Below are 20064 nucleotides of genomic sequence, written 5' to 3'. Positions count from 1 at the left end.
TATTACTAGTAGAACTATGCCTGTTTCCTCAACAATGAAACAGGCCCTAGGAAGGCTGTCATATAAGCTTTTTTTTCTCTCTTCCCTGCCCTCCCCTCCATGTCCAGCGATTCTTCCCTCCCCTCCATGTCCAGCGATTCTTCTGTTCCCTGCCCTCCCATCCGTGTCCCCCGATTCTCTCCTCTACTGTCCTCCCATCCCATGTCCATCAATTCTCCTCTGCCCTCTCCTCCCCTTCCCTTCCTCCCTCCCTCCCTCCCGTGATTCTCGCCTCCCCTCGATTTGTACCTGAACGTTTTCTGGCTGGCTGGCTGGCGCTGGCTTCCGTTCCATTCGTATCATCTCCTGACGTCAGCCAGCCTCCAGCGTTCCATTCCCTCTCACTGTTCCACCCTCTGACATCATTACGTCTTGACACGAGGGCGGGACAGTGAGGGGGAATGAAACGCTGGAGGCTGCCTGATGTCAGGAGATGTTACGAACCCAGGCAGCCACACATGGAACGATGGAGGTGCAAATTATTATATAGGATGGGGTCCTTTTACAACAGCGTAATAGAGATACCATAGCGTTGGTGCATGTCAATCTGGCAGTAGTGCCACCCCCATGCCCCATACCACCGGGGCTTACCAGGAGGTAATCGAGCAGTGGTTACTGCTGGGTTAGCGTGGAAGCCCTTGCCACCTCCTAAATAGGAGGTGGCAAGGGGTCCCCCAGGAAATTGCCAAGAGGCAAGTTTGTACTTACTGCACAGCAATTTCCTTTTACAAAAACCCCACTGTGGTAAAAGGGGCTTTGGAGCATGGCGAATGCTACCATAGGACCCCCCTTTTACTGCAGCTTGGTAAAAGGGCCCCTTTCTGATTAAGGACCCTGTTTATTAAGCCGTAGGCATGGCAGCATTTTTAGCGCATGCTAATGCTAGAGGCACCCATATATTCCTATGGGTGTCTCTAGCTTTTGCTCATGCTAAAAACGTCAGTTCACCTTAATAGACAGGGCCCTAAGAGTAATATTATTTACTTGCCTACATTTCTTGTAAGTTTTTGGAAATTGCAATTTGAAAAAAAAAAAGGCATGTGCTTCATTTCTTTCTCCCATGCACTTGGGGGCCCTTTTACAGAGCGGCGAGCACGCACCATTTCCGGGGGAAAAAGAAACCTCCCCGGAAATGGCTTGCGCAGCGGTAACCCAGCGGTAATTGGGCATTGCCGCACGCTGCCCGGTTATGCCGGAAAAGCGCAGGAGCCTTTACCGTCATCTCAATGGGTGGCAGTAAGGGTTCCCTATCGAATGGCCATGCGGTATGACTTCTAGTACTGCATGGCCATGCATGTTGGGGGCTTTTTGTACCTGCTACGGTAAAAAGAGTCCTGGCACGTGAGAAAAATGGCCCCTGCCGCCAGCGCAGGGTCCTTTTTCCCATAGTTTGTGAAGAGTTCTGGGGTTATCTATCACTCCCAGTATAGTGTTAAGGCCACTTATATCTGAGAATGATGAAACAACCCCAAGGTTGCTTCTGGTACATATTTACCTCGTTTATCTAGACTCTGCAATTACCAGAGCTGTGCACTTACTCTGAGCAAGGTAGGAGATAACAAACTGAATTAATAAATTATGTATATATATATATATATATATATATATATAATCAGCCCTCAAATTTATTAGGAGCACATCTAGTAGTACAATGCTCATCAAACAGTTTTCTACATGATTAATTGTGATAGCAATCAAAACAGATTTCTCATATGGCGAGTGGTCAGACAGTGAATCAAGCAGATATCACTGTTCCTGAATTCTCCACAAAATAACCTCTATATCTGAGACTCCAAAGACTATGCAAGTAACATGTACAATCAATTGGTTATGGGAGTATATTACCCCAGCTACACATAGGTGTTTTCTGGGTCTGAGTCTTTAATGTTTTGTTTTACTACTCAAAAGCCAGTTAGTAGATATAAAAGACTCAAAGCTACCTATGAGAGAGCAATTGGGTTACTTTGCCAATTCTGATATAATTGATTTGGTTTCTCATAGGGAGAGAGCAGCTCTGTGGCTGTCTCTTTGGCTTGAAGTAGGAAGTACACTCATTTTTATATGTCCACTCAGGATACAAGTAATATGACATTAATCATATCTTATTGGATCTATGCTAATGTCATAGTTAACACTGATTGGCTATGGTAATAAGTTGGTTAATATTTACTGGAAAGGTAAACAATAGACTAGTTTTTACTGGAAATCTAAGTCATCTTCCTGAGAAGTACATAAGTACATAAGTAGTGCCATACTGGGAAAGACCAAAGGTCCATCTAGCCCAGCATCCTGTCACCGACAGTGGCCAATCCAGGTCAAGGGCACCTGGCACGCTCCCCAAACGTAAAAACATTCCAGACAAGTTATACCTGTTTCCCAAGAATATCTGTGACCACATTTTTGCTAAACAATGCTACTCTGTTCTTTCCCACTCACACCCCTTCCTCAAAACACTTTCTGAGATACCTGATCATCTTCCTGTGGAATTATTCAGTTCTGTTATTCTGAACATCTGTTACATATACATAACATAGTAGATGATGGCAGAAAAAGACCTGCATGGTCCATCCAGTCTGCCCAACAAGATAAACTCATATGTGCTACTTTTTGTGTATACCTTACCTTGATTATTGCCACATCCATGCAACTCTGCAAGTTAGACCCCCCCCCCCCCCCCCCCCCCCCCACCCACCACCACACACACACACACACACACACCTTGCGTGTTTCTTCTTGCTCTGCAGTGTTTCAACACTGGAGTTCAAGTCAGAGACATAGGCCTATTTTTTTCTATGGTTTTGGATCATGAACCAAAGTCAGGCCTGGGACCAAATAATAATATTATTCATTTGGTAAAAGGGCCCTTTGGTGAATAAAGGTTGATGGGTGATTGGTGTGTTGTCAGTGTCGCAGGATAATTAGAGCGACATAAATGTTTATGAGACTGTTTTGAGACTTCCTGAAGAAGCCCTTTTGAGGTGAAACCCAGCTCTGTGATTTATAAGAAGGTGAATTAGAGCTGCATCCCTGAAGTGACTCCATATATTGAAGTGGACACGTGAACTGTTCAGATAAGTTTTGGAAATTTTGTATTTATTATATACAGTGGTCCTAATATTGGAAGGTTTTTCTGGGGGCAGTGATGATCATCTATGTCACCTGAACTTTGTTGTGTAGGTGGCTGTAGTTTTTTGAACACCCGTTGTTTTCCTTCCTTTCTGTGAGTGATTTTTTATTTCATAATTAAAAAGATTATTAAGCATGCTTCACTTTCCCAGAGTTAAAAGTTTTATTATAATTATTGCTGGGTTTCATATTTGGAGTGGCCTAGTGGTTAGGGTGGTGGACTCTGGTCCTGAGGAACTGAGTTCAATTCCCACTTCAGGCACAGCTCCTTGTGACTCTGGGCAAGTCACTTAACACTTCATTGTCCCAGGTACAAATAAGTACCTGTATATGTAAGCCGCATTGAGCCTGCCATGAGTGGGAAAGCACGGGGTACAAATGTAACTAAAAAAAAAAAAATTGTACTTTTATATATGTTATATATTTTTCCCCTATATAGTTTTGATTTTTCTAAAATACATGAGAACTGGACATCCAAGTGCTGGCTATGCCTAGCATGAATATCCGTTTACAAATTAAAATATCCAAACTATGAACAGGACAAAACAAGGGACATGGACATCTGTCTGGTTACAATGGAATGTCATAAGAACATAAGCATTGCCATATTGGGACAGACCGAATGTCCATCAAGCCCAGTATCCTATTTCCAACACTGGCCAATCCAGGTCACAAGTACCTGGCAAGATCTCAGAAATAAGCAGTGGATTTTCCCAAGTCCATCTAAATAATGGCTTATGGCCTTTTCTTGTAGGAATTTATCCAAACTATTTTGAACCCTTCTAAGCTAACTGCTTTTACCACATTCTCTACTATTGTTAGAAATATGTAATTTATCCTTAAAATCGAGTGTGGTACCGGAAGATTGGAGGGTGGTCAATGTAACGCCAATTTTGGAAAAAGGTTCCAGAGGAGATCCAGGAAATTATAGACCGGTGAGTCTGACATCGGTGCCGGGCAAAATGGTAGAGACTATTATTAAGAACAAAATTACAGAGCATATTCAAAAGCATTGTTTAATGAGACAAAGTCAACATGGATTTAGTGAAGGGAAATCTTGCCTCACCAATCTACATTTCTTTGAAGGGGTGAACAAACATGTGGATAAAGGGGAGCCAGTTGATATTGTGTATCTGGATTTTCAGAAGGCGCACCCCCCTCCCCCCCCCGGGTGCAGCATGGCGTGACCCCCCCCCCCCCCCGGAGCGCAACCCCTCCCCCCGGACCGCATTCTTACCTGCGGGAGGGCCAATCCGCCCTGAGTGCACATCACTCGGAGCTGCGTCGGCCCCGCTGGTTCCCTGCTCTCTCTGCCCCGGAACAGGAAGTAACCTGTTCCGGGGCAGAGAGAGCACGGAACCAGCGGGGCCGGCACCCCACGAGCGCGTGCACCCGGGGCGGACCGCCCCTCCCGCCCCCCCCTTCCTACGCCACTGATGGTCAGTATTCTCAATGGAGAAGGGTAGTTAGTGGGTTTCCCCAGGGCTCTGTTCTGTGTTCCTATTGCACATACCAGAAAATATACAAGTCTGTATATGTATTTTACAAAAGGCTCTGAATTTGGCAGAACCATTTGTAAAATGCCATAAGAAAGTTAACATCCCAGTTCAAACATCAGAGGCCCTTTTAAAACCATATTAAGAACTTAACACATGGTTTACTATACAGTAACTGCTATTGCACAATCGCGGTAAGGGGCATTGTGGTAGTTTTTTTTTTTCATTTAGCGTGTAGTAAACCACACACTGAATAAGTTGGGCCCTGTTTACTATGCCGTGCTGTAGGCACGCTAACATTTTAGTGTGCACTAAAAATTAGTGAACAGTAATGCTAGAGATACCAAAGCCACGGTAGTGATTCCTGTGTGGCAAATGTGACAAATCCTATAGGAATTGAATGGGCTTCGTCACAGTTGCTGCACCAGAAATCACTTCAACAGCTTTGTAAAAGGAGCCCCCATATATGGGTGTCTCTAGCATTAGCGCGTGCTAATTTTTAGTGCGTACTAAAAAGTTAGTGTGCTAGGGTCTCCTTATACAAAGCCGTGCTACTGATTCCTGGTGCGGCAAATGAGAGAGAGACCATTCAGGGGCCCTTTTACTAAGCCACGTAGGCGCCTACGCACACCCAATGTGCATCAGTTTGGAGTTACCACCTAGCTACCACGTGGCCCTTGTGGTAATTTCATTTTTGATGCGCGTCCGCTACACGCACCAGAAAATAATTTTTAATTTCTGGTGCGTGGCAGAAACCAGGCAGTAATCGTCATTCTACACGAGTAGACAATTACTGCACAGTTAATGTGTGAGACCTTACCGCTAAGTCAATGGCTGGCAGTAAAATCTCAGACCCAAATTGGAAGCGCGACAATTTTTATTTTGCCGCACGTCCATTTTTGGCAAAAATTTAAAAAGGTCTTTTTTTACAGGCACGCTGAAAATGGATCTGTGCACGCACAAAATACACGCCTACACTAGCACAGCCCATTTTTCGGCACACCTTAGTAAAAGGACCCCTCAATTCCTATGCGCTTCCTCTCATTTGCCATGCAGGAATCACTAGTGTGGCTTTGTAAAAGAAGCCCCTACAGCATGGCTTAGCAAACAGGGCCCTTTTTGTGTTAGAGGGTGTATCATGCATGCAGAATGAGTGTGGAAGATATTTTTTGATTAGCATGCTGCAAATAACACATGCCAGTTGGCACTTCTGCAGTTAATAGGGGACTACTTACCACCTTCAAAATAGGAGGTGCTAAATGATTCCGTGATAACTCCAAGCACAGAATGAGTTCAGTAGCATAGCCATGCTGAGGGAACGGAGGGAGCGGAGAGTGGACTGCCGATGGCACCAGTGCATACTTTAAACATGACAGATCATGTGAAAAATAGGCACTGGCACAAGTCCCTTTGAGGGAGTGGCCGCTCCCCTGGTGACCCAACTAGCTATGCCTCTGAATGTGTTACATCTGCAGCTACTGCACTATAAAGTGCCATATTAAACCTCGGTAACAGCAAATTTAACAGCAGCCTAATAAAAAGGACCAGTGGAGGGGCATAATCAAACGGGGCGCCCAAGTTTTCCTGAGGGCATCCTCACAGAATGTCCCCGTGAAGGGGCGGGAAAACCCGTATTATCGAAACAAGGTGGGCATCCATCTTTAGTGTCGATAATACGGTCGGGGATGCCAAAATCTCAACATTTAGGTTGACCTTAGAGATGGTAGACCTAAATGTTGAGATGTCCCCGGTTTTCGGCCATAATGGAAACTGAGGAAGCCCATCTCAAAAACGTCCAAATCCAACTCATTTGGTTGTGGGAGGAGCCAGCATTCGTAGTGCACTGGTCCCCCTGACATGCCAGGACACCAACCAGGCACCTTAGGGGGCACTGCAGTGGACTAACTGATGTACTAACTGAACGGAAAAGCCCTTCCCTTACCGATCCCTTAGCAATTTGGAAAGGAACAGGTAAGCATGAAGGAAATTACATGCAAATGAGCTGCTCGCTGTTAGCTCATTTGCATATGATTTCCTTCCTAAGGAGGGAAAGCCAGTGCAGAGCAGCCAAGCGTTATACGTGGCTGCTCTGTGCATGCCAAAGTCGGCTTCATACACGCAGACAAGCTGCGTGTATAAATATAAATTGCCGTCTACAACCTTAAAAAAACACAAGTCCAGGTGAAAATGTCCAAGTGCTCGTCAGGCACGTCTTTTTTTTTAGTTTGGGTGAAGGATGTCCAAGTGTTGGGCGCCTTCGCTATGCCTCCGTCCCTGTGACGGCAGTTGAGGACGTCATTCGCTATGCCTCCGTCCCTGTGATGGCAGTTGAGGACATCCAAAATGTGGGTGTTTCTGTGAGAAGGACATCCATGCCTTTGCTATGCCTCCAACACCCCCTTTATTTATTTAGATCACAAGTAGCAGCAGTGGGATTTGAGCTGGCCACCTCTGGATTGCAAGACTAGTGCTCTAACCACTAGGCCACTTCTCCACTCCACGCTTTTGAAATTTGGCCATCCCTGTGGGGGGGGGGGGGGTGCAGTTCAGGACATCCAAAATGTTTGAAAGAAGGATGTTCATGCCTTCACTATGCCTCCACTGACACCCCCCCCCCCCCCTCCGAGGGACCTGCATACTGCTGCATTGGACCTGAGTACTACTATGTTAGGCCAATTGCCTACTAGACAGCTGCCCAAACGACATGATGGAAAACCCTCCAGATTGGTTCATCAAACGCTTAACTGAACACATAGAATACACATGTTCTCGAAAGGCCATTTCCCTTCTGACAAGTGCAACATCGTACTCACTCCAATCCCTAAAGACACCACCAGAAAAAGCAGTGAACTCATTAATTACAGACCAGTTGCATCAATACCACTGATGACCAAAATAACGGAGGGACTAGTAGCACAACAATTAATGGAATACCTAATGCACTACTTAGTCCTTCACAGCTCTCAATCAGGCTTCAGACCATGCTATACCACTGAAGCAATCATAACCACCATGATCACAAAATTAAGAAGAAGAATAAGCCAAGGCCAGTCAATACCTACTACTACAATTCCATATGTCAAGCGCCTTCGACCTTGTAAATCACACAATACTAACGACCCTACTGGACAACATAGGAATAACTGAAATTGGGTGGCGGAGCAGTTGGGGGGAAGAGGGGGTGGTGGTTGGGAGGCGAGGATAGGGGAGGGCAGACTTATACGGTCTGTACCAGAGCCGGTGATGGGAGGCGGGACTGGTGGTTGGGAGGCGGGAAATACTGCTGGGCAGACTTATATGGTCTGTGCCCTGAAAAGGACAGGTACAAATTCAAGGTAAGGTATACACATATGAGTTTGTCTTGGGCAGACTGGATGGACCATGCAGGTCTTTTTCTGCCGTCATCTACTATGTTACTATGTTACTATGAGTATGATATTTGAGGCTGGCAAAAAAGTTTTTAAAGTTGTTTTTTCAGGGTGGGAGGGGGTTAGTCACCACTGGGGGAATCAGGGGAGGTCATCCCCGATTCCCTCTGGTGGTCATCTGGTCAGTTCAGGCACCTTTTTGAGGCTTAGTCGTAAGAACAAATGGACCAAGTAAAGTCGGCCAAGTGCTCATCAGGGATGCCCTTCTTTTTTCCATTATCGCTGGAGGACGCCCACGTGTTAGGCAGCCCCCAGTCCCGCCTTTGCTACACCTCCGACACGCCCCCGGGAACTTTGGTCGTCCCCGCAACAGGAAGCAGTTGGGGACGCCCAAAATCGGCTTTCGATTATGCCGATTTGGGCGACCCTGAGAGAAGGATGCCCATCTCCCTTCTCTTTCGAAAATAAGCCTGTTAATGTCCTAAGTAAAATGAGGCATCTTATTTGACAACATTCCTCCTGTCTTGACATTGACATCATTATCTTGTGATTATGGTATCTATATACAATGATGACTGGGGATCATGAAATAAAGATATCTAGTTTGAAAGGAAGTAATAATAGGTAGCTTTCCCTACTTTTGACTGTATCTGATCTTATTTACCACTGTGTATTGACAAAATCTTTGTAAGTTTTTTTTTTTTAATGTAGCACATAATCATATATCTGTTTATTTTCTACCAAGAAAATGCAGGACTCAGTTTTACTCCACTCACAGTATCTGTCTTTGTACCATTGATGGATGACTGCACAAGTGCTGCGAAGATGAAGGTTATACTGTCAGTAAAACACTTTGGAGAAAATGATGTTTGTAAGCTGGCTTTTAAAAAACATAGAGATAAAATGTAGCAAGAAGGAGTTTGATGTTTCTCTTGATGGAGATGAATACCACTGTGTTACTTTTCCTTTTCTGAAAGATTTTGCCCCTTATTACTTTCTCATGCCCTATGTATATCAGATGCTCCTTGCATACAGTCTAACTAAAGTAGAATTAAGTTCAATGTAAATATATTAGGATTTTGTAATGTACTTAGAAACCCATATTTAAACCAACTTTCAAGCAGGTGATTAGCAGAAAACAGTAAATGCTACCATTTTTAAACCTTTTCCTTCTGACTATAAGAGCCTTTCAGAGCTTAATATGGCTGATATTACATTCCAATTAATTTCTTATATTGTTTTCATGAGTCAGTCAAATACATATCACATGGGAAGTCAAGGAAATGTCATTGATATGCAAATGTTACATCAGTAAAGTTTTCAAAAGTTGTTAATAAGCAGTATATGTTTTATGTTTTTAATGTTATTGTTTGGTATTTATGGGTGATGAGCTGTAAAGGAACCAAATACAAACAGGCATACGCCACTACCTTTGCGTACAAAAGCACACAGCTATGGAACGCACTACCCAAGACCCTGAAAACCACGGACAACTTAACCAACTTTCGCAAAACTTTGAAGACATTTCTCTTCAACAAAGCCTACAAAAATAATCCTTGATGAATTAAACTACAAACCTTTGAAGACATTTCTCTTCAACATAGCCTACAAAAACAATCCTGATGAATCAAACTACTCCGTACATCACCCAAACACTCTAAAACACTTCGACACGACCTTACCCATTACCTTCTAATTAATTCCTCTTTCACTTCCAATTCATTACCGACTGTATCTAACACTATGTAACGATCATACCAAATTAACACCCTGTAAGCCACATTGAGCCTGCAAAAAGGTGGGATAATGTGGGGTACAAATGCAATAAATAATAATAATAATAAATATTTATGGGTGTTTGATTATACACTGTATAGTATAGTCATCAACCTGTTTTGTGAAGTAAAGGTGGGATAAATAAGTAAATAAATTAAGACTAACCAGTCAGCTTTTAGTCAGGGATGGTAGCCATTATCAAGCAGGAAATGAGAGGGGCAGGATCAAGTGGGATTTGCTCCTGCACCAAGGACCACTAGACTACCAGGCACTGTAAGTAGGCCCAAGGGGCCCTTCTGGGACTCGGGGGTGGGGGGGATCAGAGGCCCTGGGAGTGCAGAAGAGGGAGGGGTAGGAGGTTCGGAACCACTTCAAGAGGTGAGGGGATTTGTAGCCACTTTGGTGGAAGGGGGGGGGATTGGAAGTGCTCCAGGAAAACAATGAACTTTGGTCCGACTGACAGCTATATATGTGCCATCCAATATTCAGTGGCATATTATGCAGTACTATTTGGTTGCTTAGCTATGTGGGCAACAGCACTGAATATTGTTGACACCTGCACAGCTTCCAGCTCCTTCCTGACTCTGCCCTTAGAGCGCCCCTTTCTGGCCCACTTCAAAAATGGCCAGTCAAAGCCGACATTCAGTGGCACTACCCAGTTAAATGCTGATGAATATTGTCTGTTGGCTTACTGTGATTTAAATCACTTTGAATATCAACCATTAAATATTTTCCAGCAGCTGAATGCCATAAAATTATAGAAATCTTTTACAGACAGAAGAAAACTTTTATTGCACACCCAGGTTTTGTCAGTCTGTGCAGTCTAAAGACCCCGTGGGTGTGCCTTTATATGAAAGGATGACACCTCGCAGTACTTCCACAAGACTACCACTAGGGGTCAGTGCTGCCATGTTGAAACCAGAGCCAGATGGTGCAGGAGTGGAAGGGAACTGTTCCTGCCCATCCCTCTAGACTACCAGGGATTGCATCTGACTAAGTCCTAGGGGTGCCTAGGTATCATAACTATGAAGGTGGGTATGTGGGGGATTGGAACCTCAGTGGATGTAGGAAGTATGGGGGCCATTAGAACTACATAGGTGTATGGAGGAATCTGAAAGGGGATTGGAGAGGTGATCATGTCCAAGGTGCTGGGTTGGAGGACTGAAGAGTCAGCCAGCAACCCAGAAGTTACGCGGGTGCCAACCGATATTCAGTGACAGCCCCCACCTAGCTAGCTATGCTAATCATCTGCTTGAAATTTGATTTAAATATGGGATTTACAAATAGTTTACAAAATCCTAATAGTATTTACTTTGACCTTAATTCTACTTTAATTAGACTGTATGCAACGAGCATCTGATATACACTCGGGCATGAGAAAGTAATAAGGGGCCAAATCTTTCAGAGAAGGAAAAATAACACAGTGGTGTTCATCTCAATCAAGAGAAACATCAAAATCCTTCTTGCTACATTTTATCTCTCTGTTTTTCAAAAGCTAGCTTACAAGCATCATTTTCTACAAAGTGTTTCACTGACATTATAACCTTCGTCTTCACTGCACTCATTGTACAGTCATCCATCAACGGCACAAAGACAGATACTGTGAGGGGAGTGAAACCAAGTCCTGCACTTTCTTGGTAGCAAGTAAATAGTTAGATACATGATTATGTGTTACATAAAAAAAGAAGCTTACAGAGATTTTGTAAATGCACAGAGATAAGATGCAATCAAAAGTAGAAAAAGGAACATAAGAGAGACATTGTTATACTTGGCCTTTTGTTCAGTCCTATCTGGCTACTTAGCTAAGTGGCCACATAACTGCCAGCAACTCTCAGACTCCCCCCTGACCACCTGAACATTTCCCAGATTCCATCTGGGCGGTTACAGCAGATATTCAGCGGCACCTACTCAGTGTGGTTTAAACAAGAGGAGCCTATCGATTCCTTAGATGCATGCTTCTTTCATTGCTACAAATTTTTTACCTCTTACAGTACTGTATATTCTCTTTTTTTCTGGACTGTTTATAGCAAACATACACACATGGGGATGGGGTAATTCAATAACTGCTTTCATGAGGCCACATGCTGACTGCCAATTCTTATAATGACATCTGTGTGCCAAGATGCCATTATAGAATACTAGCCTTAGTTGACATTGATGCATCATCTTCCTTTTCTTCTTTTCCTCTTCTTCCTATGTTGCTTCAAGAGGAACAGAAATTCATTTTTAGTTTTAATACTATCACACCTGCAGGGCTGAATCTAGAATTAGACCTTAAACCTTGTCGGTAATCTGATTTCCTTATGTCCTAGTAGCTTCAGTCCTTTTTGATTTTTTTTCTTATGATTTGCACTCATGGGTTTTCTTTTTTTATTCCCTGTTTTATCCCTTCCTGCTTTTTCTCCCTTATCTTCCTTATTTTCTTTCTTTTTTTTCTTCTTCTTCCCCCTTTTTCTTTCACCATCTTTCCTTCCTTTTTCTGTCCCTTTTTCCCCTCTTTTGTTTCTTTTTCTTTTTTGAATCTCCTCCTCTTCTTTTACTTTCCCTTCCCCCTTTCTCACTCCCTCCCTTTCCCCTCTTCCCCCTCTCCTTTTGTTCCTCTCCCTTTTTTCTCTCTTTAAATTCCCCTTTCCCCTCCTCCACTTCATTCCTCCCTGCCCCCTTCCCTTTTTCCTTCTCCTTGTCCCTATTTGACCCTTCCCTACCCCCTTCCCTCTCCCTCCTCCATACCCCTCCCCTTCCTTTTGTCTTCCCTTCCCCTTCCTTTCCTTTTCCCCTTCCCCCTTTCTCCTTCCTCTGTCCCCTCCTCTTAGGATAAGGGCAATTCTATAAACTCTACACTAACATTTACACACCCACTGCATGCTTAAAATGCTTAGGGCCCTGTTTACAAAGGTGTGCTAGTGGTTTTAGCGTGTGCTAAAAATTAGTGTGTGCTAACTGTGTAGCATATGTGCACGTTTATGTGTATATAAGCTAGTATATGCCTCTTAAGTGCTATTCTGTAAATACATGGCTATCTAGCATAATGTGTATTTGGAACAGGTGTGTATACATCGGTGAAGTATGGGTGGAATATAGGAGGGGTTCTTACCCATGTGCTTTAAGTTACAATTATGTGCATTCCTACCACATTTAAGTACCTATACTTACTCTACAGCTGGTGTAATCGTGGATGCTAAATGTTAGGTGCACCAATACCAGGTTATGCTAGCACTCTATAATGAAAACTAGGCGCCCAGGTTCTAAAGTAGAATAGGCTGCTACAACACAGTCTCAGGACACCTAAATGACCAGCAGTGAAAATACAAACTACAAGATGATACCCTTGGAGACACCCAGTTATGAAATTACCCTTTATTCCCTGGATTCTATATATCGCGCTGAGATTTCTGTGTGGAAATCAAAGCATATTCCATAACAATGCGTATAACTTAATTGGTTAACAAGCCAGTCAGCACTGATAATTGCCACTTACCAAGCAATTATTTACACGCAGAACTGTCTAGGCATATTCCATAATGTGCTGTGTGTAAATTCTAAGCCACATAGTTGAAAAGGGGGCATGGCCATGGGCGTGGAATGGGCGGGTCATGACTGTTTCTAAAATCTACTTGGCGTAACTGCCCTTGACTAAATTTAGTCACGCATACAGGTGCTCAGCGTATATTTCATACCGCGTGGAAATTTAGGCTTATTCTATAAATTTACGCCAAAATTGAGGCATACTTTATAGAATGCACTTAGGTGAATTTCATTTCGGCACTGAATTTTTAGGCGTCATATATAATATCTAGTCCTATATGCTAATAACATCTACCACTGTATCCTCTCCATTCCTGCCACACAGGAGCAATCATTTCAAAGGTATAAAGGTTGCTGAGGGATATCCAGGCTTTGGTAGAAGAGGCTGCTTCCTGACCATCCTTCCTATTTCCCTCTATATGGTTTCTGTGACAGATTTGCTGTGCACCTGCTGCATCCTTGTCTCTGCTGTGTCATCTGTCTTACTGAATGTAAAAGCCATCTAGGGTTGCCTCAAGCCATGAGCCAGGTGAGGTACTAGCACAGGGTGCCAAAGCTCAATGGCTCCGTCTTCACAACCGAAATGTGAAAACAGGTACTTCCCATAACCTGGGGCAGAGCCAGCAGCCAAGTGTGGAAAAGAGCACAGTGGTGAGTGCAAAGCAGTTTGCTCTGCCCAGTATAAAAGACAGAGCCGATGTAAACAGAGTGGAGGGAGAGGGTACTGTCCTGATGCTGTCATAGGAGCAAGGTGGGGCAAGAAAGTGCTGATGCAGACTGGTGGAGGGCACCGGAGTGAGCATAAAAACCTCATTAGCCAGTACTGGAGCCAAAAATACCAGGCAGCACACAGAATGCATACTGTGAAATATTTGCGCACATTTATGGTTGGACATTCTTCCTCAAGGCTGAAGCAAACTATGTGTAGCCAGTGCGTCCACTCAGGGCACAAGAGAAGTCGTCCATTGGCTTCCTTTGCACTGATGCCACCAAAGTGGGCAGGGCAGGAGTGTAGCTCATCAGTTGGGGGATGTCCCGCAGGGCACATATGCTGCTTGTGACACTCCTGTTTTTCCTACGCTTTACAGCATTGTGCCTTACTATATAATTGTGTACAACAGTACTAGAACAAATTATTTTTAAGTGCTCATATGAGTTGGTTTCTCTCCTCTGTCAATCCCTTCACATTCTGTGTTGCTAGATCTCTCCTCAGTAAATGAAAGAAAAAAAAAGAATGATCCCTGTATTTTGATCCCAACTGGTATTCAGCCAGGACCAACATAAGTCTTATATGGGTCCTGGCTGAATACTGGCTGGAATGCACATAAATTCAGGTGGCAAACTCATTGCTGGTGAGCCTCTGAAATTCAATGCCGGTGCCCAGACATATCCAGGGCTAATTTAGTCACTGATGGTCAACGTTGAAAAATACGTTGCTTACCACTGGCTGAATATTGACTGGTCAAATTTTTCCTGATGTATCTCATGCTACTCAAAAGAAGAGATAGCAGTTCTCACTTTTACATCCTAGAGTATTGCAGGTTGGAGCAACTTTTTTTTCTAAAATATCTATGTAAGTATATAGTAAAGTATAAAGATTCAAAATATGTTTAATTTGAACCATCTCAGTTGACAAAATTCCACCTGGGGCTTCTATTCCCCAATAGAAAACAGTTCTTTTCTGAGCATAGAAATGATGACGCTGCTTGTGATGTCATTAATTTTGTCATAAAATTGTTCTTACCACATGGCCATGCAGAGGGGAGCACTTGCCGTCACCCATTGAGGTACTAATGGATCCTAAAAACTGTACACCAAGTTTATCATTTGAATTATTCCAGTCTTTGTCCAAATCACTTCAAAGAGAATGCAAGCATGGGCTCACCTCAGAAAGACCTTCTCCAGGAAGAATTAGAGGCAAATATACAGGCAAATACCACAGCAATTATTCCTTCAGAAAAGATGTTAAGCTTTCTACTCCAAGTGCTTCCACATTTTTTAAGAAATTGGGAGGATATTCATTCCATTCTAGAACTGTGAAATTTCAACAAGAAGGATAAATTCAGCATGAATTCATTAGACACCATTCTCCTTCTCCTGAATCAGGAAGACTGGTAGACTTTATCAAGATGTGTTAGAGCTTTAAGTTGTGTTATTTGCCCCTTAATGTGACATAAAGGGCCCTAACTCAGCTTGACATATTTTTCCGCAGTGATATTTATGTTGCCATGGATTATATAGCAATGAAATGAAAATATGCAAATGCATTTAAAGCAGCTCATTACTATGTAAAAACCATAATGCAACTTGCGATGTGTACCCTGTGCAGGGGTTAGCTGGGATTATTTTACCACCATGAACATCGAGCCTCAAAGCCATGGCCTTAAGCTCTTGAGTCGCTGTCTAATGAAACAGTCGTGTGACAACTCCAATCAATTCTCAATCCCCTCTTTTCCCCTCTGATCCTCAATGCAACCCCATATCATCAATGCAATACCTTGATACTTCCTCCACCCCCTCGATCCTCAATGCAAAGTTCCAGTCCTTGCTCCCACCCCCTCAATCTTCATTGCAACCCCATGATCCTTTCTCCCTCCCACCCGATCCTTAATGCAACACTCCAAAGGACTCCCTCTTCCCCTGGAAGCCTATGGGCCACACCTGGTGGTCCAGTGTGGTTACTGGGCAGGAATAATTCTCAGTCACTCCTGCCTGGCTGGTGCCATCTCCCCAAATTGACCCCCTTTAGTGGTGGTTCACAGTCAGTGTTACTTATTTGCCATGGGAATCAGCACACTGTGATACTGAGATACTGCAGGTTTCTGACTCCCGTGGTAAAATGAAGGTGCTAAAAGCTCCCCTTTTACTGCATCTTGATAACAACCCCCCCCCCCCCCCTTAGTTTCTAGGCAATTGTTTTCATTCTTTTCCATGTTTCACTGGTGTAAACTGTGAGCAGCATGACATTGAAGCTGTATGGGTGAATCTTAGTTGTGGTGTTGATTGATGATATTGACCAGATTAGTTGCAATTTTGGGAAAACTGCTTATGCTTTGCCAATCCTGCAATTAACATCTGCCTTCACCCCATCATTGGATACTATCCAGCTTATAATCAAAAGTGCTCGCCGGCTATCTTCCAACACAAATCAGGAGATGGCCGGCGATTTCTTAAAAGCGGCGAAATCGGTATAATCGAAAGCGCCATTTTAGACAGCATCACCGCTTTCTGGTCGCTTTGCCAGCGAAAGTTCAAGGGGGTGTGTCAGTAGATTAGCGAAGGCGGGACATGGGCAGTCATGGGCGTGGCTATCAGATGGCTGGCTTTCGCCGATAATGAAAAAAAAAAAAAAGCGGCGTTAAGCAGTATTTCGCCAGGTGTACTTGGTCCTTTTATTTTCACGACCAAGCCTCAAAAAGGTGCCCCAACTGACCAGATGACCACTGGAGGGAATGGGGGATGACCTCCCCATACTCCCCCAGTGGTCACCAACCCCCTTCCATACTAAAAAAAATAAAACTAAAAATCTTTTTTGCCAGCCTGTATGCCAGCCTCAAATGCCTTACCCACCTCCATGACAGCAGAATGTGTTGTATCCTCCGACAGCCTTTCCCTGGTTGCGATGTGGCTCTCGGGTGAGTGTGACACCTTTTCTGTTAGGTGCCCTGCAGAGTCACATTAGCAATGCATTGTGGTGGGTGTAGGGTACTGGGCTCTACTCCCATGGTGCTTTCCCCCCCCTGCTAACTGGGTCAGAGTGTGCCCTGTTTTGTTTCCAGTTGTAGTCCATGCGGTAGTGGCCATTTTTGTAAGCCAGTTTTAGTTCCCTTTCCTGTGTTACCCACGTTAGAGAAGGTAGTTCTTACCTTGAATGGTGCTGAAAGAGGGCATTGTACACCATTGTGCCAGCTCTGACTTACTGCTAATCTTAGTACCAGGGGACTCTTTGCCAGTGGGGCACAACCTCTGATCTGCAGTTAACTGTGAGTAAACATGCTTATTTCAAGAAAGGACTTTTTCAGAGAGATTAGTCTTCAGATGTGAACTGGTGTGCCAAAGTTATACAGCAGCAATAAGTCCTAGAGGCTGTATGCAGGTCCCTGGAGCAATTTTAGTGGGTGCAGTACATTTGTGGGTAGTGGGTTTGGGGGGCTCAGCTCCCAAAGTAAGGGAGCTATGCACATGGGAGCTTTTCTGAAGTCCACCACAGTGACCCCTAGGGTGGCTGGTTGGTGTCCTGGCATGTCAGGGGGGCCAGTGCACTAAAAATGCTGGCTCCTCCCACGGCCAAATGCCTTGAATTTGGCCAGGGTTTGAGATGGCCGATATAACTTTCCATTATCGCTGAAAAACAAACCCGGCCATCTCAAACCCGGCGAACTCCAAGGCATTTGGCCGGGCCTAAACCGTATTATCGGAAAAAAAAAAGATGGCTGGCCTTCTTTTTCGATAATACGGTTTCCAGCCACCTGTAGCGCCGCCGCCAACATAGATCGCCGGCGATCTATTTGGCCGGCGACGTTCGATTATGCCCCTCCACGCTTCCAAGGTAGGTGAATTTTTGAACTTCCTGAAATGGTAGCTAGCTGACCACTATCTGTGTGTATTTTATGACTTTCAATTTATCATAGCTAATCCTCAACCCAATTTTTGCAGCCTTCATTTCTCAGCTGGTTGTCATGTCTTGTAGGTCTTTTCTCATCTCTGATAGTAATGTGATATCATCTGAAAAATCAAGTCTGTGAGTCAAGACTGGTCTTTCAGTGGGATGCCTTGCTCTGATCTATTTGTTGCTCTTCTAGTGATAAAATCCATTATAAGGGACATTTTTGACATGATGTCTAAGTCCGACTTTGGACGTTTGGCTCAAGATGGAGAATCCAGGTGGCAAATATAGTGATTTTTGAAACAGCAAAACATCTCTCTTTTTTTCGGTCCATTTTTGAAAAAAAAAAAAAAAAAAAACATCCAGGTGAAAAACACACAAAATCAAGCCACTGGGATGTAGAAGGAGTTACCATTCTTAGTACACTGGCCATACAGATATCCTAGTAGAGCAGTGGGACACCCTAGGGGGCACTGTATAAAAATTCCTAGGTACACATCTCACCCTTACCCCATTATATTGTATGGAGGCTCCTTATATAATTACTCAATACTATGGTTCAGTTTTCAAAGTGAAAGTCCACAAGTAAAATGTGTGTTCCAAAATGCAGTTTCCACATTTTCCACATGACCACTATCGATTTAATATTTTAATTTTGTGTTTATTATTTCTTTTCAGGAAGCTTTGCAAACATACTGTTTCCTGGTATTTGCTGTTATCTGCCTGGCTGGAGCTTCCTACCTATATTTTGTGCTGCCTGAAACAAAAAATAAAACTTTTGTAGAAATCAATCAGTCATTCGCTAAGAGAAATAAGATGCCCTCAGCAGTACCTGAACCAGAAAACTGTACAGTGGAGAAAAACCAACAGCCTGAGAAAGATCTCTCATCTATATTGGACAATGACCAAATCAAACATGGAAAAACCTTAGAATCTGAATGTGCCCTCTGAAGAAAATGATGCAAATTCTTATTCGTAACTACTAAAGGCAAAACTGAACTAGCACTGTTTTACGTTTCTGTTCATTTCTCAAATCTTCAAGGGTAAAGTGTTAGTCATTTAACCAATAACATCACTCAGAAAATGATTTTGTCATTAACCCTCCTGTTTACTAAGCCATGTGGCAATGCCAACACAGTAACGTGGAGGGGCATAATCGAACGGGGGCACCCATCTCTAAGGGTGCCCATATCTAAGGACAGCCCCGTAAAGGGACGTCCCAGACCGTATTATCGAAACAAGATGGGCGTCCATCTTTTGTTTCAATAATATGGTCGGGGATGCCCAATCTCAACATTTGGGTCGACCTTAGAGATGGCCGACCTTGGTTTTCGCCGATAATGGAATCCAAGACGTCCATCTCAAAAATGGCCAAATCCAAGCCATTTGGTCAGGGGAGGAGCCAGCATTTGTAGTGCACTGGTCCCCCTCACATGCCAGGACACCAACCGGGCACCCTAGGGGCAATGCAGTGGACTTCAGAAGTTGCTCCTAGGTGCATAGCTCCCTTACCTTGGGTGCTGAGCTCCCCAACCCCCCCCCCCCCCCAGGTCCGCCTGCCTGAAGTACATTGCAACCACTACAACTGCTCCAGGGACCTGTATACTGCTGCGATGGACCTCAGTATGGCATTTGAGGCTGGCATAGAGGCTGGCAAAAAGTATTTTTAACCTGTTTTTTATGGTGGAGGGGGTTAGTGACCACTGGGGGAGTAAGGGGAGGTCATCCCTGATTCCCTCGGTGGTCATGAACAAAAATGGACCAAGTAAAGTCGGCCAAGTGCTCGTCAGAGCCGCCCTTCTTTTTTCCATTATCGTCCGAGGACGCCCAATCTCCTAATCACGCCCCAGTCCCGCCCCAGTCCCCCCTTCGCTACCCTGCCCGACACACCCCCATGAACATTGGTCATCCCCACGACGGAAAGCCGTCGAGGGTTGTCAAAAAATCGGCTTTCGATTTATGCCGATTTGGGCGGCCTTGCGAGAAGGCTGCCCATCTCCCGATTTCTGTAGAAAGATGGGCGCTCTTCTCTTTCAAAAATGAGCTGGATAGTAACATATAGTAACATAGTAAATGTACCTCATCTAAATTCTCATCCCTTTGCCACATCCTACTCATGGCTCCTAAA

The 20064-nt window shown here is 44.1% G+C and overlaps 1 protein-coding gene across 1 annotated transcript in view; it reads left to right on the top strand.

Annotated features, from left to right (window-relative positions):
* The window catches only part of SLC2A9 (solute carrier family 2 member 9), a 200305-nt gene extending 181213 nt beyond the window's left edge, over nt 1-19092 (top strand). Inside the window, exon 13 of the mRNA XM_030191186.1 lies at nt 18615-19092. Within this exon, the coding sequence (XP_030047046.1) occupies nt 18615-18887 (273 nt within the window). The 3' untranslated portion in view covers nt 18888-19092. The remainder of the gene's footprint in view (nt 1-18614) is intronic.
* Nucleotides 19093-20064: the final 972 nt, after the last annotated feature.

The sequence above is a fragment of the Microcaecilia unicolor genome, chromosome 2 (assembly GCF_901765095.1).
Source record: "Microcaecilia unicolor chromosome 2, aMicUni1.1, whole genome shotgun sequence".
Lineage (NCBI taxonomy): Eukaryota > Metazoa > Chordata > Amphibia > Gymnophiona > Siphonopidae > Microcaecilia > Microcaecilia unicolor.
Note: the sequence above shows the minus strand (reverse complement) of the source record. Positions and strands in the feature narration are given on the sequence as shown.